Consider the following 18,647-nt stretch of genomic DNA (forward strand, 5'->3'; position numbering starts at 1 on the left):
AATAAGATCTGATTAATAATGGTTTAGTTATAAGGTAACTAACTAAACTGGTATTGATTATGTGATTTGTATTTCATTAATCGTGGAAATTGTCTATAATACGATACTATATATGATTTCTCAGTATGGCCTTAAACCGGTTTCGAAGCCATACTGTTTTATTATTTAAACTTCTTTTGATATACATATATATGGATTTCCATAACCATTTTTGAGAAAATAACTGAATACTTATCCAGTAGGGCTTCGAAACCGATTAACATTCACTGTAAAATCACGTATAGACAATTTAGACAATTACAGACATTTTACCACGAATATTTAAATTAAAATCATAAAATCAACACCAGTTTTGCTATTCCTTGTCTCGGATCTAACAAAACTGGTTTTAATATTATAATTTTCATTTTAATATCCACGGAAAGCTGTCAATAATATCCGATAAATAACTATTCCCTTTTTTCCTGAATAATGTGTTTCCATGTCCATAACACTAAAACTAATGCACAGGAAGTGTGTATACACAGAATAGTCGTAATTCAATCAAATGTGGTTTATTTTCTAGGGAAGGGGATCTAAAACTTTTTTTGGATTATTGGTTTGTTATTAAAGTGGAAATGAATATGAGTAAATAAAGGTAATTAAGTGGGTATTGGAGGTAGATTTTTTTCTACCAATTTGAATAATCTAATTTTTGTAGGTTTAGGTCATAAAGATTTGCATTTAAAGATAATAATATGAATTAGATACATATTTTAGATAGTAAAAACAAAGTTTTTTTTTAAAGTTGTTTTAAGTAAGTTTGATTATAGAATTTCTATAACTCAGACTTTTAAATAAAACAGAATGATAGATTTTTGTAAATTTAGATCATATGATTAAAAGTTTTATAAAGAAATTATTAGAATATAAATGCATAAATCCAAATATAACCAAGTATCAATATTTGCTGAAAAAAAGGTTGAAAGACCAATATTGTAATAACTTTACATAACTGCAAAATAAAATTTATACAAGATCTTGTTATTTCATGATTTTGCACTTTAATATTTTTGCAAAATAAATCCAATATCTGTGGTATTATTTGAAAGAATATAGAATATTTTGAAAACAGCGTTTTTTTGTTAATTATAACATGTAAAAATAGATTCAAATAACTGCATGCAATCATACAGCCTTGGAATGGCAGGGTATCGTGTAAGTTTTTAAGTTGTTCTTGCAAATTCAGTGCAAGAAATATCATGGGGTATCAGTGCCTTGGAATATTCCTAAATATTGTTATTAAAATTTCATCAGAATTGTTATAATCAAAGATTTTTTTGAATAATATGCTTGAGACTTTTGTATCTAAATTTTTACCTATATTTCAGGCAGCTTACAAGAGGTACAATCACAACAATCAAAGACCATTGAAATAAGTGGCTCCATGTCCAGGATGATAGAAGAAAAACAGCAGGCAACACACTATCCCTCTATTCCCTCCCTGTATGCTAGCTAGCTGGATGGATAATTTTCCAACTAGTTTCTATTTTTAGCCCTTTCTTCTCCCCCTTTTCTTTTTGCACGCCATTATCATTCTTTTTCATTCTCAACCAGGGTTGCAGAGCCCATGTAAAACAAACTTTAAAGTTAAAAAAGTATTTTTTTTTATAATTTTATTAGAGAAAAAAATTAAATATTCAAGTTTTGTGTAAATATTGCAATTATGGAATGTGCCTAATATACATTTTGGCATATTTAATCTTGTCATTTTATCTACTAGATCAATAAACTTTTGAAATTTGATGGTAGTTAAAATTTCAAAATGTACATCATTCCTTTTAAAAACAAGTTATCAAGTAAAATGTGAGAAGCAAGGGAAATATCCACTTTGTAATTAATTAGGGTAAAGTAGAACCACAAATAATGCTTGTAGCTTATAATGTATCTCAATAGATTTTTCATCATAAAAAAGCATTGTGCTTAATAGGCAAATCAAAATATATAAGAAAAAAGTAGCGCAACAAAACAAGCTAAAACAATTGCATTCATATCTATGGGAGTAAAATAAACAAAAGATTGTAAACAATGTAGTATAAATGTTTACTTTTTAACTTTAGATATGCATTGCTTCAGGGTAATTTTCTGTATTGTTGTTTAACTTAATTTAACCTTATGATCTACCCTAGATTTAGGGTGCATCTGGTGAAAACTGACACACAGAAAACTGTCCCGAATTTGTATTAATTTTGAGGAACAAGAATCCAGTTATGTCATATTTTTCTTTCCCAAAAAAGGGAAGGGGGAAAGAAAAAAAAGGGAAGGGGGGAAGAAAAAAAAGATGGGAGAAAAGGGGGTTTTCCCCATCTCTTTTGAAGAGATTTTCTTCCCCCCTTCCCTTTTTCGAGAAAGAAAAATATGACGTCACTGGAGTCCTGTTCCTCAAAATTAATACAAATTCGGGACAGTTTTCTGTGTGTCGTGAAAACTTACTGATACTTTCACAAAAAGTGTCTGTAAAGTACTGATAACCTTTCCCCCCTCTAACCATATTTTAGAAATAAATTGAAAATAGGGGGATAGTTTTTTTACATACACTTTCATGCATGGGGGTGGGCAATCCCTGAGGGTGTAAAAAGCTACAAATATAACTTAACCTAACCCTCTAGTAATAAACAAAAAAACTAGCCCCCTCTCTTATTTTCGATTTCAAAAATAGGGAAAATTGTTTAACAAGATACCTTGTGAGAATTTAAAAAAAAACTGATTTTGCAGTTTAAGGGCTATTTTTTGGGATGGCTCTGCAACCCTGGATCTCTATTTTCTCTAGTTCGTCTTTTTATACAAAAAATTTTACAAAAAAATATTCTCGAAACATTTTTTCCATCCTTTTTTCGGCATGATCTTTATACTTTATCTCAAATAAAGGACATTTTTTAAAATTCAGAAAACTTAAAAAGTAAAAATTAGAAAATTTACTTACTTTTGCAGGGTGTCCATGAATTTTGTAATCTTCTCCTAATATCTTAAATAATGAAGTAGATGGATATGTAGTGTATGTATATTAGTATATATGTATATGTAGTTGAAGATTAATATCTTGTAAACGGGCTAGACCATATGTTTAGGCTATTTGTGGTAAAATGAAAGTAAGGGGGGGGGGGGAAGAGTAAGTAACTTCCCATCATAAAAAAATCCTCTTTTATTTTTTTATAATCCAAATTAAGTCTTTGGAGGTTGCAGCGCTACTTGCTTAAACAAATAAAAAAGTGAGGGATCATCCTAAGTATGGCCATTTCATTAAAATATACATGTGGTCAATATAAGAAACGTTTGACTTAATAAGCGCATTTGACTAAACGGTAACATATAACTTTACCGAAAATACGCGGAAAAAATTACCCCTTTTTGATGGACACCCTGTATGCATGGAAACAAAACAAAACAAAAAATATTTTCTTCAATGTTGCAACTTGCATGAACTAGAGACAAAATAGATAAATAAATGTTGTATGGTAAAATTAGAAAATTAGTTCTCAACGTTTTGCCTACTGTTTAACTTTTTAATATATTAATTGCTGTCAGGCTTTTTTTCTTACATTTTTTTGCGCATTTTTGGGTCAAAATAGAAATTAGGTAAAAAAATTAAAAATGATAATTTTTCTTCTAATCTGACCTTTTGTAACTTAATGGGGGAAAGAAAGGGTTGTATATTAACTTTTTTCTTTCACTTAATACTTATTTTGACTAAAAAATGTGTCTTTTAGCTCAAAAATAATGTGAGCAAAAAAAAAACAAAGTTACTGAAGAAAAAAAGCCTGATAATTAAATTGTTGTCTTAAAAACTAATTATATATTCTATAAATAGTTTAACATTACATATCTAGCATCTTAAATGAGGCTCTTTAATTAACTTCGTCTGTTTATCTTACGTTATAACAGTAATATTCTTTAATTACTGAAATTTTAATCAATTTGCTACGTAATTTTTTTCTATTTCGAAGATTTTTAAGATAATATCTTGTTAAAATTAATAGTAGAATTTAAAGCTTCTTATTAAAGCCATAATAATAAATGCTTTATATATTCTAAAATTTGTTAATTACGTCCATAAGTAGTTCTAAAATTTCTAACAAATTTAACCTTTAAAACCCAAACTATATTTAACTATTTTATAACCTCCGACCGTAAGTCAATTTAATATGAATTATAGAGTAGCCGCGCAACTAAATAATTGTGTTTTTGTTCAAAATATTTTTTTGTTAGAATATTGAAACTAATTTTTTAGAGCGAGCAAGAGATGCGAAATTTGATTTCTTCAAATAGATCAGGTACATACGAGTTTTTGTTGGAAAATAATAATATTTCTTTTTAAAAACTGTTGCAGGGATATAAAGGGATAGGGCAATGGCCGATAAATTGATGTACATCCTCAATTATGATACACAAAATTACCCCTTCTGTAAATAATAATTGGTGGTTGAAACATTTGGACACTTCATGAACCAACCAATAAAAGTTCTTTAAAAGTTTCCAAAATTATTATGCTAAGGAATAAGACAACGTTACTATAAAACTTTGAGGGACTAGTGTTATAAACAGCCCAATGTCGCGTCTCTCACTAATTTTTTGTTCCCCATATTAACAGACATAGATTAACCTATGTAATAATTCGTTCATTCTATCTAACCAACTATCATTAATCTACTTAGCTATCTACCCAATAGTATAAACATATTATTATTATCATCTATCTATTAATTTTTACATTTATCTGTATGTTAATATAGATCTGGAGGAACGACTACAGGCCAAAGCAGACAAAACAGAATTAGAATCCGCCCAACAGAGTAACGGGTGAGTAATTATTCTAGGCACATACAAATCTGAGAATATGATCATATATAATATATTTCGTTAATTTGTGTAGTTTTGACTTTACAAAGGCATTTGATAGCATATAAATCTTAAATGTCGTCTTAATGTTTGGAATTATTAAAATTATTTAGAATCTAATTCTTAAAATGACTATATGATGTAATTGACTATGACTATTGTTATGTTTTTGTGCTGCTCTTCTACAGACTATTATAAATTTCCTTATAATCACAAATTAATTTTGCAATATTTACAGTATTTTGCAAATTTTAAAAACATAAGGGATTTGGGTGCTGTAGTAACATCTTATAAAACACTTGTACATTCCTAGTTTGAAGTATATTCTATGCATACAGGGCATTGACAAAACTTAGAATAAGCTTAAAACTGTATTTTTTGTAGTTTTATTTACATGGTGCATTTACATTATGAGTAAATTACCAAAACTAATAAAAAAAAACAAGTTAAATCCTTAAAAGCGAAGCTCTGAAACGTTAGGACAAACAAACATTTAAATTGTGTGTAAAATAAAACTGCTTAAAAACAGGATACTGTACCAACTGTTATAGAAATCAAAGTTTAAAATCGATTGGACAATTCTAATATGTTTAAGTTAACGAAAAGAGCTAACCGTTCTGGACGGAAGTACTAATGGACTGACCCTAATATAGAAAAGCTTCACTTTTATAAAGAAAAACATCTGTTTTGTAGATCAAATTTTGAGGAGTTGCGCCAAACATTTTCTGAATTCCGGCAGAAGAACGAGGAACAATGCAAAAAGTTGGAGCTAATTGACAAGGAATTTAGGGTAAGTTGTTGTGCGAGACTTGGCTCATGTGACTCAAAAATAGGCGGAATGAAATGTCGTCTTCTATAGATAAATAATTTAGATAACTACCTGGATCCAGTGTTAAGGACCTTTTTTGTGTGCTAGCAATTACTTTTGATTATTTTGTATCGACTTGGCTGTGCTAATATTTGCGGCGCTATTGGCTTATATCCAAAGACTCAATTTAAAGTCGGCATAGGGTCTACAGATGGGGACATGAAGTTATTCAACCCCTTTTCCATCTATAGTTTTACTTTAATAGTTATATATATGTAAAGATCTCTGTCTGTGTATCTGTGTGTGTGTGTACTGAAGGATCTTGCTAACTGATGAACCAATATGGGTCTCCTTTAGAGTGTAGGATCTGGGAAGGTTTGTAACTATTTTGTGGAAGTGTACCTCCAACCTTCCAAGATAAATCACCCCTCGAAAAAAATAAGAAAACTTTATAATAACATTTTGTAATTCGCTCGCTTAATAACTTAAAGGACTTTTTTAGTTTCTTTTTAGTTTGAGTGTCCAAATTTTAACCACAAATTGTACTCTTCAGAAGGGGTAATTTTATGTATTAAAATTGGAGATGTATCGGCTATTGTCTTATCCCTTTAGATCACTGGGCTTCAGGCTATTTTGCCATGCAGCCTTAGGATGGTTTTAGGTTATTTTACTAAAGATAAGCTTCTCTATAAAATACGAATCACTCATGAAGACAAGCCCTCAGAGATCTCAAGGGTTAAGACAATGGTCGATTAATTGATTTACATCTAAATGAGGATACACAAAATTACCCCTTCTGTAGTTTACAATTATTGGTCGAAACGTTTAGACACCCAACTTAATGAACCAACCAACCAACGAAAAATAAATCGTTATTAAAAAAAACTTTTGGGACTAGTGTAATAAACAGTCCAATGTCCCCTTTCTCCTTGAAAAGCCTTGTTTTTTTTTCAGGAGAAAAGTGAAAGTACATCCACAGAAGTTTCTGCATTAAAAGAAGATTTACAAAAAGCCAAAGATACCTGTTCACAGGGAAGGTTAGTTATTTACAAAAAGCCAAAGATACCTGTTCACAGGGAAGGTTAGTTATTTAGTCATATTTAGGAATAGACATACTATATCTAGATTACGCTTCTGACCCGATTTTTTGTCAAATCTTAAAAGGAACATTATTAGCAGACGATAGTATTGTTTACTTTCGACTCAAGCTGAGGTGGATTCTTAAAAAGAAAAGACTTGCTACTCGATGGTGAGGCAAAATTATTTTTGTGAAAAATCATCCAAAAGCTTATTAAAATTCTACAAAAATGAAACAAAATCATATGTTAATAACCACTTTGTGATTTTATTTATTTTTTGTAATTTTTTATGCGAGTAGAGAGCCTAATTTTTTTTAAGAATCCACCTCTATTTGAAGCTTTCTCATTTATGACGAATTTTTTAAGCAAGTAAGTTTGCTTCAGTAAAGCTTTTCACTAAGAAATGATATTGTTTACAGCTGACTTTTATCTATGTATGAAATGAAAAAAAACATGCGCTCGTAATGAAATATGTACATTATTTCAACCAATGAGATTTAATGTAGGTTCCGATGGGATTCTCCTATTGGCTCAATCAGACATTACCTCTCTTGTCTTACTACTGTGGTAGTCGGACAGACAGACTGTCACTTCCTAGAGCACGCTATGCTCCGGGACTGCCGATAACACCCAGGTGGTTAATCCCCTAGCTATCACATTTTAAGCCAACCCATTCTTCTATTGTCTGACCGTCAGAGATAGCGGTCAAAGTTATCACCCGCCAATATGGGGAGGGAGTTGCCCCTCCCCCCCTGCATGTTGCAGTAACCTACCCTTTTCTGGGGGACGTCTACCTTACCCCCTACAGGGGCCTGCCCATCTGCTATTCACCTGGCTGCAGCCCCCCATCTTCTCCACACCCATTTTCTACCTAATCTATAAAGCTATTAATTTGTTGTGTATAATCAGTTCAAATAAAACATTCAAACTGTAACTACTTGTAGTACTTGATTGATAGAATCCTTAAGGCTAGAGGCTCTTTTGACCGCACTCGCTCAGTAGGGTTGAACCGCTTCACCGTACCACACTACCTTTATTTATTTTGGTAATGTTCAGACATACAGCTGATTTTTAAAAGTGCACAACTTTAATTTCAATGGGCATTGCGGCTGCCGAGCCCTGTTCGTTAAATTGTTACTCTACATCTGTCAATGTTCGTTAGTCATTTGATCTTCGCTTTTATGGATGTTATCATCCTTGTTAGACTTGAAAAATATTACTTTATTATTCATGGATCTTAAGGGATAAAAAATTGGCTATAAATTGATGATTCATCCAATGACAATTCACAAAATTACCCCTTCTGTAGATTAAAATTAATGGTTGAAACGTTTGGACACTCAACCTTAACCATGAACCAACCAATAAAAATAAAAAGTCCCCAAAGTTGTTAAGCCAACTATAAAAAATTGGAGGACTAGTGTAATAATCAGTCCAATGTTCCCTCCCTCCTTGTTTATTATTGCTGCACAACTTTTTGATGTTAGAATTACTTTTCAGGGAAGAGTTAGTTGATCGCCTTCAGATATGTGAGGGCAGACAACAGAGTGACGGCAATCAACGAGAAAAGTAAGCCAACATTTTAGTTTCGTTTGTCCGTCTGTCAATAAATGTATAAACCAGACAACTACCTGGATCCAGTGTTTTTTCGTCTGCTAGTAAATTGATTTCTGCTATTTTGTAGCAATTTGACTGTGCTAATATTACCGACTCTATTGGCTGAATTGAAGACCAAATTGAAATTCGGTATAGGGTCCATGGGGTGGGGGTATACAGTTATTTATCCCCTTCCCCGTTTATTGTTTTACTTCAATCGGCTGTCAATCCTAGGCTTTGACGTTAGCAGAGGCTTCGTTAGTTAGTGAAAAAGTCATGCAATCCAGTTATTTAAAGGGACAATGGACGATAAATTAATGTACATCACCAATAATGATACACAAAATTGTCCCTTGATTAGTGGTTGAAATGTTTAAACACACAACTAAATAAACAAACCAATTAAAATTCAATAAAAGTCACGAAGGTTGTTAAGCCAACAAACAAGAAAATTATAAAGTTAATGATATGGCGTTGCTGAGGTTTCTTGATTTCATCTACAATTGAGATAATAACGACAACTGTTTATATGACCCAAAAATACCGAATTTATTGTGTTTAAATTTTTGTATTAAAATAACTTTTTACAATTTATTTAAGAAAAAAACATACGTGATTTTTTTTATTTTTAAAAGGAAAACTCCCAAGTAAATACTAAAAACGACATAAATCATGTTTTTGTAAATATTTTAGTAGCGAAGCTACTCTTTAATTCGAAATGTCCGTTCATCCGTTCGTTTGTTAGTCTGTCAGAGACAAAGTGGAGAAAACATAATTTTCACGGCTCCTTTTTCAGATAAATGCCTGAAAGAAGATGTATCAACTTTTTTGCTTTTTATTTAAGATAGCTAGCCGGTTCTTTCAGTAAGTAGTAGATGTAAAATTTTTCATAGAATTCAGATATGCAATCGGTTTTTTTGTAGACCTCTTATTTTTTAAGTAATTTAAGTTTTTTAAAAAAATAGTTAAGTCGGTTTTAAGGTACTAAAACGCAACAAAATAAAAGAAGAAAATGGCCAGTATGAACAAAAATAGTAAGATCTTTAATTTGACACCTTACTTTTAAAATTATGTTGAGTAATTATTGAAAAAATCAATTTTTTTAACCTCGGTTTAATCAAAACTTTGAAGTAAAATATAATCTTCCACAGGCATAAAAAATATGGGTTCATATATAACTTTAGAATCAGAAAAATATTATGAATCCATTGTAAGCTAAATTGAAAAAGTTTTATAAAACTATAATAAAAAATATAAGTTTATTTTAAGAATCATAATTTTCGGCTTTAAAGGGTTGAACAACTTGAAAACTTGAAACTTGAAATAAACCTAAATAAATATACATACAATGTAACAGATATTTTTTAAACACAAGAAACAATAAAGCATTTTTAACTGCATTGTTTTGAAGTTTATAAACAGATTGAAGCATATTTGTTCATAATTTTTCGTTCTTTACATGTTATGTAAGTATCACTATTTTCATTGTAGTATCTATTGTATATATTCTATGAACATTATCCTTTTTTTTTGTCAATTCTATTGGTTGAGGTTTTGAGGTTAAGCTTCCCGATTAGTCAATTTTTGAGACTTGTGATTGGCTAGTTTAATAGTTACAATTAAGTGTTACCTGTAAAAAATAATACGTTAGGCCATTTTTATTATTTATATTTTTTTACTTTTTTCAATTTTGCTTACAATGGATTCGTAATATTTTTCTGATTCTAAAGGTATATATGAACCCATATTTTTTATGCCTGTGGGAGATTATATTTTACTTTAAAGTTTTGATTCAACCGAGGTTAAAAAAATTGATTTCTTCAATAATTACTCAACAGAATTTTAAAAGTAAGGTGTCAAATTAAAGATCTTACTATTTTTGTTTATACTGGCCATTTTCTTCTTTTATTTTGTTGCGTTTTAGTACCTTAAAACCGACTTAATTATTTTTTTAAAAAACTTAAATTACTTAAAAAATAAGAGGTCTACAAAAAAACCGATTGCATATCTGAATTCTATGAAAAATTTTACATCTACTACTTACTAAAAGAACCGGCTAGCTATCTTAAATAAAAAGCAAAAAAGTTGATACAGCTTCTTTTCATATTTTCATACTCTCACAAAGATTCAACAAGATTTGTCAAATAGATTGATACCTAGATTTTTAAGAATTCATGATTTTCTCGATTACTATTCATAATAGACGGTAAAAATTTTCATAGATTGAATAAGTTTAGATTCTGAATACTTCTATTAAGTTTTATTGAAATTCGCTCATTGATTGGGATGCTATAGTTCGATTCCTAGTTTTTACAAATAAGTTTTCATGATTTTTTCGACTTCTATTCATAATAGACGGCTGAAATTTTCAGGGATTGAATCAAAGTTTAGATTCTGAATACTTCTATTGAGTTTCATTGAGATTCGCTCATTGATTGGGATGCTAGTTCGATTCCTAGTTTTTTTTAAAAAGTTTTCATGATTTTTCGATTTCTATTCAAGATAGTCGGCTGAAATTTTCAGGGATTAAATAAATTTACTTTTTACATACACCTATTAAGTTTCATTGAGACTCGCTCATTGATTGGGATGCTAGTTCGATTCCTAGTTTTAAAGTTTTCAGCTGAAATTTTCAGGGATTAAATAAATCTACTTTTTACATATTTCCACAAAGTTTTATTAAGATTTATCTAATGGTCGGGGTCCTATATTTTCACGTTATACATTTTAAATTATTTAAGTTTGATATTTTTTTATGACACTGCTCTATAGTTCATTTTTTTCCATAGAATGTACAATTATAAGATTAAAACTAGTTTTTTAGCCCCGAGGTGCCAAAGGCACGAGGTAAAAAAAACTGGTTTAATCTTATTATTGTACATTTTTATATTCGTAGAAAGCTGGATATAATACGATGCTGGGCATAGTTTTTTCGTATGGATGAGAACCAGTTCCTATCCACCGGATTAAAAACATTTGAAAATTAGACCATAAACACCAAAGATATGGGGAAATATGTAAATATATAAAAATAGCCAAAAACCTGCTAAAAGGCAGTCCAACCTCCATTGATGTTTTATTAAGCGACGGGAAATTTGATTTAGATATACATAACTAAATAAATTTTGAAAATAGGACCATAAACATCAAAGTTATAGTAAAATGTGAAAAACACAAAAATAGCCTAAAACCTGTCAAAAGCAGTCTGACTGCCATGGATGTGTTAAAGTTGATTATGCTCCTTAGTAATGGGAATGTTGTCAAAAAGTTTCAGCCTTCTATCTGTCATAGGAGCCGAGAAAATCAAGTTTCCCCCACTTTATCTCTGACAGACGGACGGACATTTCGAATTATAGAATAGCTTTGCTACTAATACTTAATCGTGGTTATATTTAAATTAACTTTTAAATTCTTAGAATTAAAGTAGATGTTTTTAGGAAAACAATATATGAAAAATATCAAAAGACGTACGTAAAGCCTATTTAAAATTTCATGAAATAAAGTTTATTTTTTTTGTCAAAAAATATTACTAAATTTTACAAGTATGATTAGTTTAAATTCTGACGAACTAAAGTACTAAAAATTTTGTTTAATGGTATAACAACAAAACAAATTAAATTTTTTTTCTAAAAACCTACTCAACTAGTCCTCAAAGTTTTATAATAACGTTTTCTTATTCGTTGGCCTAACAACTGTGGGGAACTTTACTTCATTTTGATTAGTTTTTCAAAAAGTTAAGAGTCCCAACGTTTCAACCACTAATTGTAATATACAGGAGGGGCCGTACATCCAATTATCAGCCATTGTCTTATCCTTTTAGAGCCCATAGATGCTTGGGGCGCATCTGCTACTAATAAAATACAGACTGTTGATGTTTTTTTTTACTAGGACTTATATAAAATCTTTGCTTACTTTAATTAAACTAATTATGTTATTATAAATTTTAGGATAACTGAACAAACAGGATCTAAATTCAGGTATGATTTTACCTTGGGGACTATTCAAACAGGCTATGTTAGAATGAGGTTGACACACAGACGGACAAACGGAAGATGGACAAACTAACGAACGGACATTTTGAATTATAAAGTATTTTAGCTACTAAAAAGTATATTGTCCTGCTTTATCTATAAGCGCAAATACAAAATAAGTTAAATAATTTTGACATCATCTGTGATTGGTGGATTAAAAACTATCTGCGCCCTGATTTGAGAAGCTTAAGTGACGTACATCATAAAACCAATTAACGCGCAGGTAGTTTCCAATCCACCTATCCTATTGGTCAAAATTTATTAACTTAAATTGGATTTGCGCTTTTAAATAATGAATTATATAAAAACGAACTTTATAAAAAATCCTTAAAATTTTATGCAGATTTCAAATCTATTATATTCATTAAAATTCTTTCCAATTTTTATAGCTTACTTCTTAATCTGTAAAAAGTAATTATTTTAATAACTACATAGAGCTATGTAGCTGAATTACAAAAGTCGCATACAGACAAACATCCTACCTCTTGTATTAAAGGATACAAAAGCTTCTCTACTTATGAGCAAAATCGTTCATGTTTTTTTTTTGTTGTCAGTGAGCTTGAGCAGAAATTCAATACAATGAACGAGGAACTGAAACAATTAAATCAACAGGTGATTATCTATCTATCTATATATCTATCTATCTATCTATCTATCTATCTATCTATCTATCTATATATCTATCTATCTATGTATCTATCTATCTATCTATCTATCTATCTATCTATCTATCTATCTATCTATCTATCTATCTATATATCTATCTATCTATCTATCTATCTATCTATCTATCTATCTATCTATCTATCTATCTATCTATCTATCTATCTATCTATATATCTATCTATCTATCTATATATCTATCTATCTATCTATCTATCTATCTATCTATCTATCTATCTATCTATCTATCTATCTATCTATCTATCTATCTATCTATCTATCTATTTATCTATCTATCTATCTATCTATCTATCTATCTATCTTTCTATCTATCTATCTATCTATCTATCTATCTATCTATCTATCTATCTATCTATCTATCTATCTATCTATCTATCTACCTATCTATCTATCTATCTATCTATCTATCTATCTATCTATCTATCTATCTATCTATTTATCTATCTATATATCTATTTATCTATCTATGCCTAGTGCCAAACTGGACGAGGAGAGCTGGGTAGTAGCATGGGAACTATGAACACGAAGCTGGAAAAACAAATCAACGCCGTGCTTTCAGAGTTTAGATCCAAACAAGAGGTAGGTCAATGAAATGGAAAGCAGGGATTGGTCAATGAAAAAAAATATGTTCCTCCTTTATTTCATGGATTGTCTGCAACCAAGCCACTGACCTTTTTATTTGAAACATGAAACATAATTTTGAACATAAAACATTCTTATATAATACATGAACACAGTTTTGTCTTGTGTCGTTTTTTTTTCAGATGTTTGAACAGTTACGGACTTGAATAAGGGGTAGATACAAAGATAATTACGTCCAATAGTAGTGAGGCAAGAAGTTTAAAATGCTATTGTATATGGGGGGGGGGGTATTTTCCCCTCCAACAGATTTGGGGGGGGGGGGATTAAAAACATTTCACCACATTGTTCATGCCTTTTTACTCTCCACTACGTTTCAAAAATGTTTACCCTCCCCCCCCCCCCCCCAACTAAAAAGCTTGGATGTCATTGCTTCCTAACATGCATTCCTATTCATTGGTCTGTTTCTTCATCCAGTAGGAATGGAGTGGATAAGGTAAAGTTGGTGGATGGGTGTTGGGTATTGTTTTTTGATTCTTCTGGGGGTTTTACTTTATTGAAAACATGAAACTTTTTGTAACATTAAAGTAATAATAAATCCATTGCTAAACTATAATGCAAAAATAGCAGATTGAAAAATCATCTTCAAGTTCATCTTTTTTTAAATGACTGTCCAATCATAAGAGATTAAAAATTTGCATTCTTAAAAAATATAACTGCAATAAATTCCAATGTGGAAAATTAAAGTTTCATTCTTAAAAGCACGGTTTGTTTTATTTACAAAGAAAATTCTGATAGACATTCTTCATCCAACCTTTTATTATATGTCAAACTCAGCCAATCATAATTCTATATATATTCACTTTCATAAGATTAAATTTGATTGCTTTATCAAAAATGAAAATTGGTACTCATGCATGATTACAAATATTTTATATAAATTATGAAAATAATAATTATAAATATCAATATTTTCCCTATTTTCTTGAAGTGTTTTATTTTTACTGCAAAGTTATTTATTAAATTTGAAAAAATTCACAGAAACAAATTTCAAATATGGGAATACTTGAAATATTTTTATCTTGTTTTGACATACATTTTGGATTTACACAACTCAAACGAATTCTTTTTCATGTAAAATATTCTCTAAAGAAAAAATCCATCGTTTTGTAACAGAAGTATTTATAGCTGAACATTTTCTCATCCCTCATTAAATTTAAACTTTTTTCTTTAGAAGACAGAACTCAGGCTTAAGGAAAACAATTATTTTTTGCAGGAAAGGGGTTTTAATGTGTTCTTTTCTTGAAATATAATTATAAGTTTTTTTGAATGAATTTTTAAATATGCACGATGTCAGTTCAATGCAAGTTTTGTCTTTTCTTCTGCACATAAATATAGGAATTTTTAAGATATGTCCATACAAGAAAAAGCATATTTGTTTGCCTGATATAAAATAAAAGAAAAAAACTCATTAACCCTTTAATTTTAGGAGACTGCACAATCATTGAGAAAAGAGATGAAATTGGTAAAAGATAATCTAAACAGTAAAATTGACGACACTATTGAGGCTTGTAAACAATCATAGTTCATTTTATTTCTGAACTAAACATATTATATCTATGTTTTTTTTTATATTTTTAAATTTAGCCAACTTTCTTCATCATAAATCTTTCTCTCAGTGGTTAAAGTATTCTGCATATATATAAATATATGTATGTTATAAAGTTGAACTCTAAAAAGATTTCAAGCCAAATTAACCTTTTTTGAAAAATTTTATTACACGATAAGTTATTAAGAAAACTTTTTAAAGTGCAACTCTAATATGTTTTTGTTTAATTCTTAACTGTATTGTTTACACACTGTCAACAGTTAGCTGTAGAAGATTCCAGATCCCAGATCAGAACACTGCAGGAAAAGGTTGGGCTGCTAGTGGTCAAATAGCAGTCTGGACCAATAGGAGGCTAGTATTCCTAAGTCAACAAATAGGAGGCTTGTATTCCTAACTTAACCAATTGGAGGCTTGTATCATCATTGATGGATACCTGAGCTTATTAATTCAGCAAATTACAAGACTGGAAGAAAAATATGAAAAAATGGTCCAAATTAATTGAACATATACATTATTGAACCATTTTTCATTTCAATTTAGTTTATGTTTTAAGTATTTTTTTTTCTATTTTATTAACTATATCCTTGTTTATTGTATAATGTCAATGGCATGATGGTTTTTATAATTGTGAGAATTTAACAGGATTTTATAAATATAATAAGGGGATTAAGTGTCAGTGAAACATTTGACCTTTCTATCAACATTTCAAAAGTTAAGGATTATTTTTTGTGAAACATGTTTGTTTATTACAACAGTTACACTTTTCCTATTTTAAACATGAGCAAAAATATTGTGTAAGTGCTGATTTCCATTCTGATATTGGGTTAGAAAAAATGGCAATTATTTCAATCAAATTCGGTCAAGTGTAAAAATGTTCAACATGATGGGAGTTTAATATTTTCTATAAACAAAATTGTACAAAATTTTTTGTCTTTTATACAATTGACTTTAGCCTCTTTACTTCAGATAAGTTTAAGAAGATATTAGATAATTTAAAATGCTTATTCAAGTTCCCAACTTCATTTATTTATTTATTTTCATAACACCCTTTAAATGTAACTTCTCTTACATATTCTATTTTATAAAAAAGAAAAGTATAATTTTTCCATGTTCATGTAGATTTATTTACTCTTTTTATGTGGGAAATTCAACAGAAATTACTGCAATTAAAGCAATAAAACTTACCATAATTAGGATGGGTATTATATGAAAATAATCTTTATCAGGGATCTAAAGAGATAAGAAAAAAGCCCTTAAATTGATGCACATCTCTAATGATAATTCATGAGATTACCACTTTTTAAATTACAATCAGTGGTTGAAACGTTCAGACACTCAGCATAAAAAACCAACCAATCAAAATTTATGAAAAGTCCCTAAAGTTGTTAAGTCAATAAATAAGAAAATGTTATTGTAAAACTTAGGGGACTTGTGTAATAAACAGTCCAATGTCCCCACCCTCCTTTAATCTTTCTTCTTTTAAAGGTTTTTATTCTCAACTAAAAATAGCAGAGCTGGATCTTTAAATCATTTTAGTGGTGAGCCAGATCTGGCTCACCACTACAGTGATTTAAAGATCCAGCTCTGGTTTCCTTATTCCAAAGTAAGTAGATTTATTTGGCTTAGCCTTTCCATAGAAATATAAAAATAGTTTAGATATTTTGTTAATTAAACTATACCTAGAAGTTGACACTAATCTAACAGTGGATCCTTTCATTTTAATTATTTATTTGTATGGTGAATATATTTTTTGTTTGTTTACAACATTTTTTAGATTTATATTATTGTTTTTCCAATCAAAACTAGATTTAATTTGAAAGAAACAAAAACAATTCTTTGTAATTAATATGAATAAGATATTTCTAAAGACAATAAAACTTAACCTAATAAACTAATTGTTTACAAGAAGTGAAATTAATTTTTATTAAATAAAATCTAAATTTCATTAATATAGGAATATTTTCATGAAAAAGGATTATTAGAATATTAATTGCCTGTTGTTTTCTTTTTATTCTAAAAAATTCAAAATACTCGATGATATACAATATTATTTCATTATTTATCAATGTGCTTAAAGGAAGCCTGCAATAAATAAATCAAATTTTTTGAGAAATTTTAACTGTGAAAATGGGTGTTATTATTGTAAAAATGTAATCATATACAAGGTTACAGGCATTCTAATTTTATGCACAAAATTAGAATACTCTAGCTGACGTAATTTGATATTAAAATTTCTATCATGAGTGCAGGAAAACATTCAAATTCTTAATCTACCTAAAATGTCATTTTAAAATGCTTATTACGTTTTTGTTATTGTTATACCAGTCTTTCAGCGGTGTTTTTCTTGCAGGCTTCCTTTATTGGTAAATATGTATTCTATAACTTTTTTTTTATTAGAAAATTAATTTCTTAATTTTATATGTTTAAAATCTTTTAACTATATATATTCTATAATAACCTTTTATAATACTTTAATCCTTAAAAGTAGTTGATATCATTCCATGTAGTAAGAGTTATTTTTACATCACATTCACAATTAATTAAATTTTCGGCTTCTTTGAAAACCGGGAGTTTCTATCACACAAGTCCCCAAAGTGTATTAGTAACCTTTTTTTATTTGTTGGGGACATGTATTGAATTTTTAAGGTTGCTTCATTAACTTGAGTGACAAAACGTTTCAACCACTAATTATAATCTACAGAAGGGGTAATTTTGTGTATCATCATTGGGGATGTACATCAATTTATCGGCCATTGTCTTATCCCTTAAGATCCATAGGTAACTTTGGCTGAAAACCGGTTCCAAACCAGCGGATATTAATCGGTTTCGCATTCAAACTCGAAAAAAATGAAGGTACTATAGTTATAGTTAAGATTTAATATAAAGTTACAAATTTATGAATGCCTTCTAAAAATATATAAAACATATTAAAAACTAGGATAATAGTTTCCATTGGTAGCAAAAAGTAAGTAATTGTTACTTCAATAAATTTTAAAGTATGGTGGATAAATGATCTAGTGTTGGGGACCTTTTTCGTCTGTTTGCAAATTAATCTATGCTCTTTTATAGCGACTTGGCTGTGTTAATATTTACGACGCGATTAGCTGATATTTAACCCTTACAGATCGGGCCCCAATTCCCACCTTAATAGATCGCAAGGGGGGAGGGGTTCATATTGATGCCCCCCCCCCTCTATCTCGGCTCCTGTTACATTTAGAGACATATTTTTTTCTGGTGGTTCATGTGTATTTTTAGAGAAAACTACTTTTTCTAGTCATAGCGGTCAGACCGCTCCTTAGCCGCTTTTTAGTGGCCAGCCGCTAAATATTAAAACAGCTGTAGAGCGGCCAATTTTGCAGCTAGGATGACCAAATTTTAGGACAAAC

At 29.7% G+C, this 18,647-nt stretch overlaps 1 protein-coding gene across 1 annotated transcript in view; it reads left to right on the plus strand.

Moving 5' to 3' along the window:
- Window positions 1-16,377, plus strand: part of LOC145334807 (uncharacterized) — a 28,617-nt gene extending 12,240 nt beyond the window's left edge. The window contains exons 7-17 of the mRNA XM_080180413.1: window positions 1,371-1,456; window positions 4,268-4,310; window positions 4,770-4,836; window positions 5,569-5,665; window positions 6,638-6,720; window positions 8,263-8,331; window positions 12,306-12,335; window positions 12,944-13,001; window positions 13,548-13,652; window positions 15,142-15,219; window positions 15,522-16,377. Of these exons, the coding sequence (XP_080036539.1) occupies window positions 1,371-1,456; window positions 4,268-4,310; window positions 4,770-4,836; window positions 5,569-5,665; window positions 6,638-6,720; window positions 8,263-8,331; window positions 12,306-12,335; window positions 12,944-13,001; window positions 13,548-13,652; window positions 15,142-15,219; window positions 15,522-15,593 (788 nt within the window). The 3' untranslated portion in view covers window positions 15,594-16,377. The remainder of the gene's footprint in view (window positions 1-1,370; window positions 1,457-4,267; window positions 4,311-4,769; window positions 4,837-5,568; window positions 5,666-6,637; window positions 6,721-8,262; window positions 8,332-12,305; window positions 12,336-12,943; window positions 13,002-13,547; window positions 13,653-15,141; window positions 15,220-15,521) is intronic.
- Window positions 16,378-18,647: the final 2,270 nt, after the last annotated feature.

Source organism: Acartia tonsa, chromosome 12 (assembly GCF_053477335.1).
Source record: "Acartia tonsa isolate MP-2025a chromosome 12, ASM5347733v1, whole genome shotgun sequence".
NCBI classification, from domain to species: Eukaryota; Metazoa; Arthropoda; class Copepoda; order Calanoida; family Acartiidae; genus Acartia; species Acartia tonsa.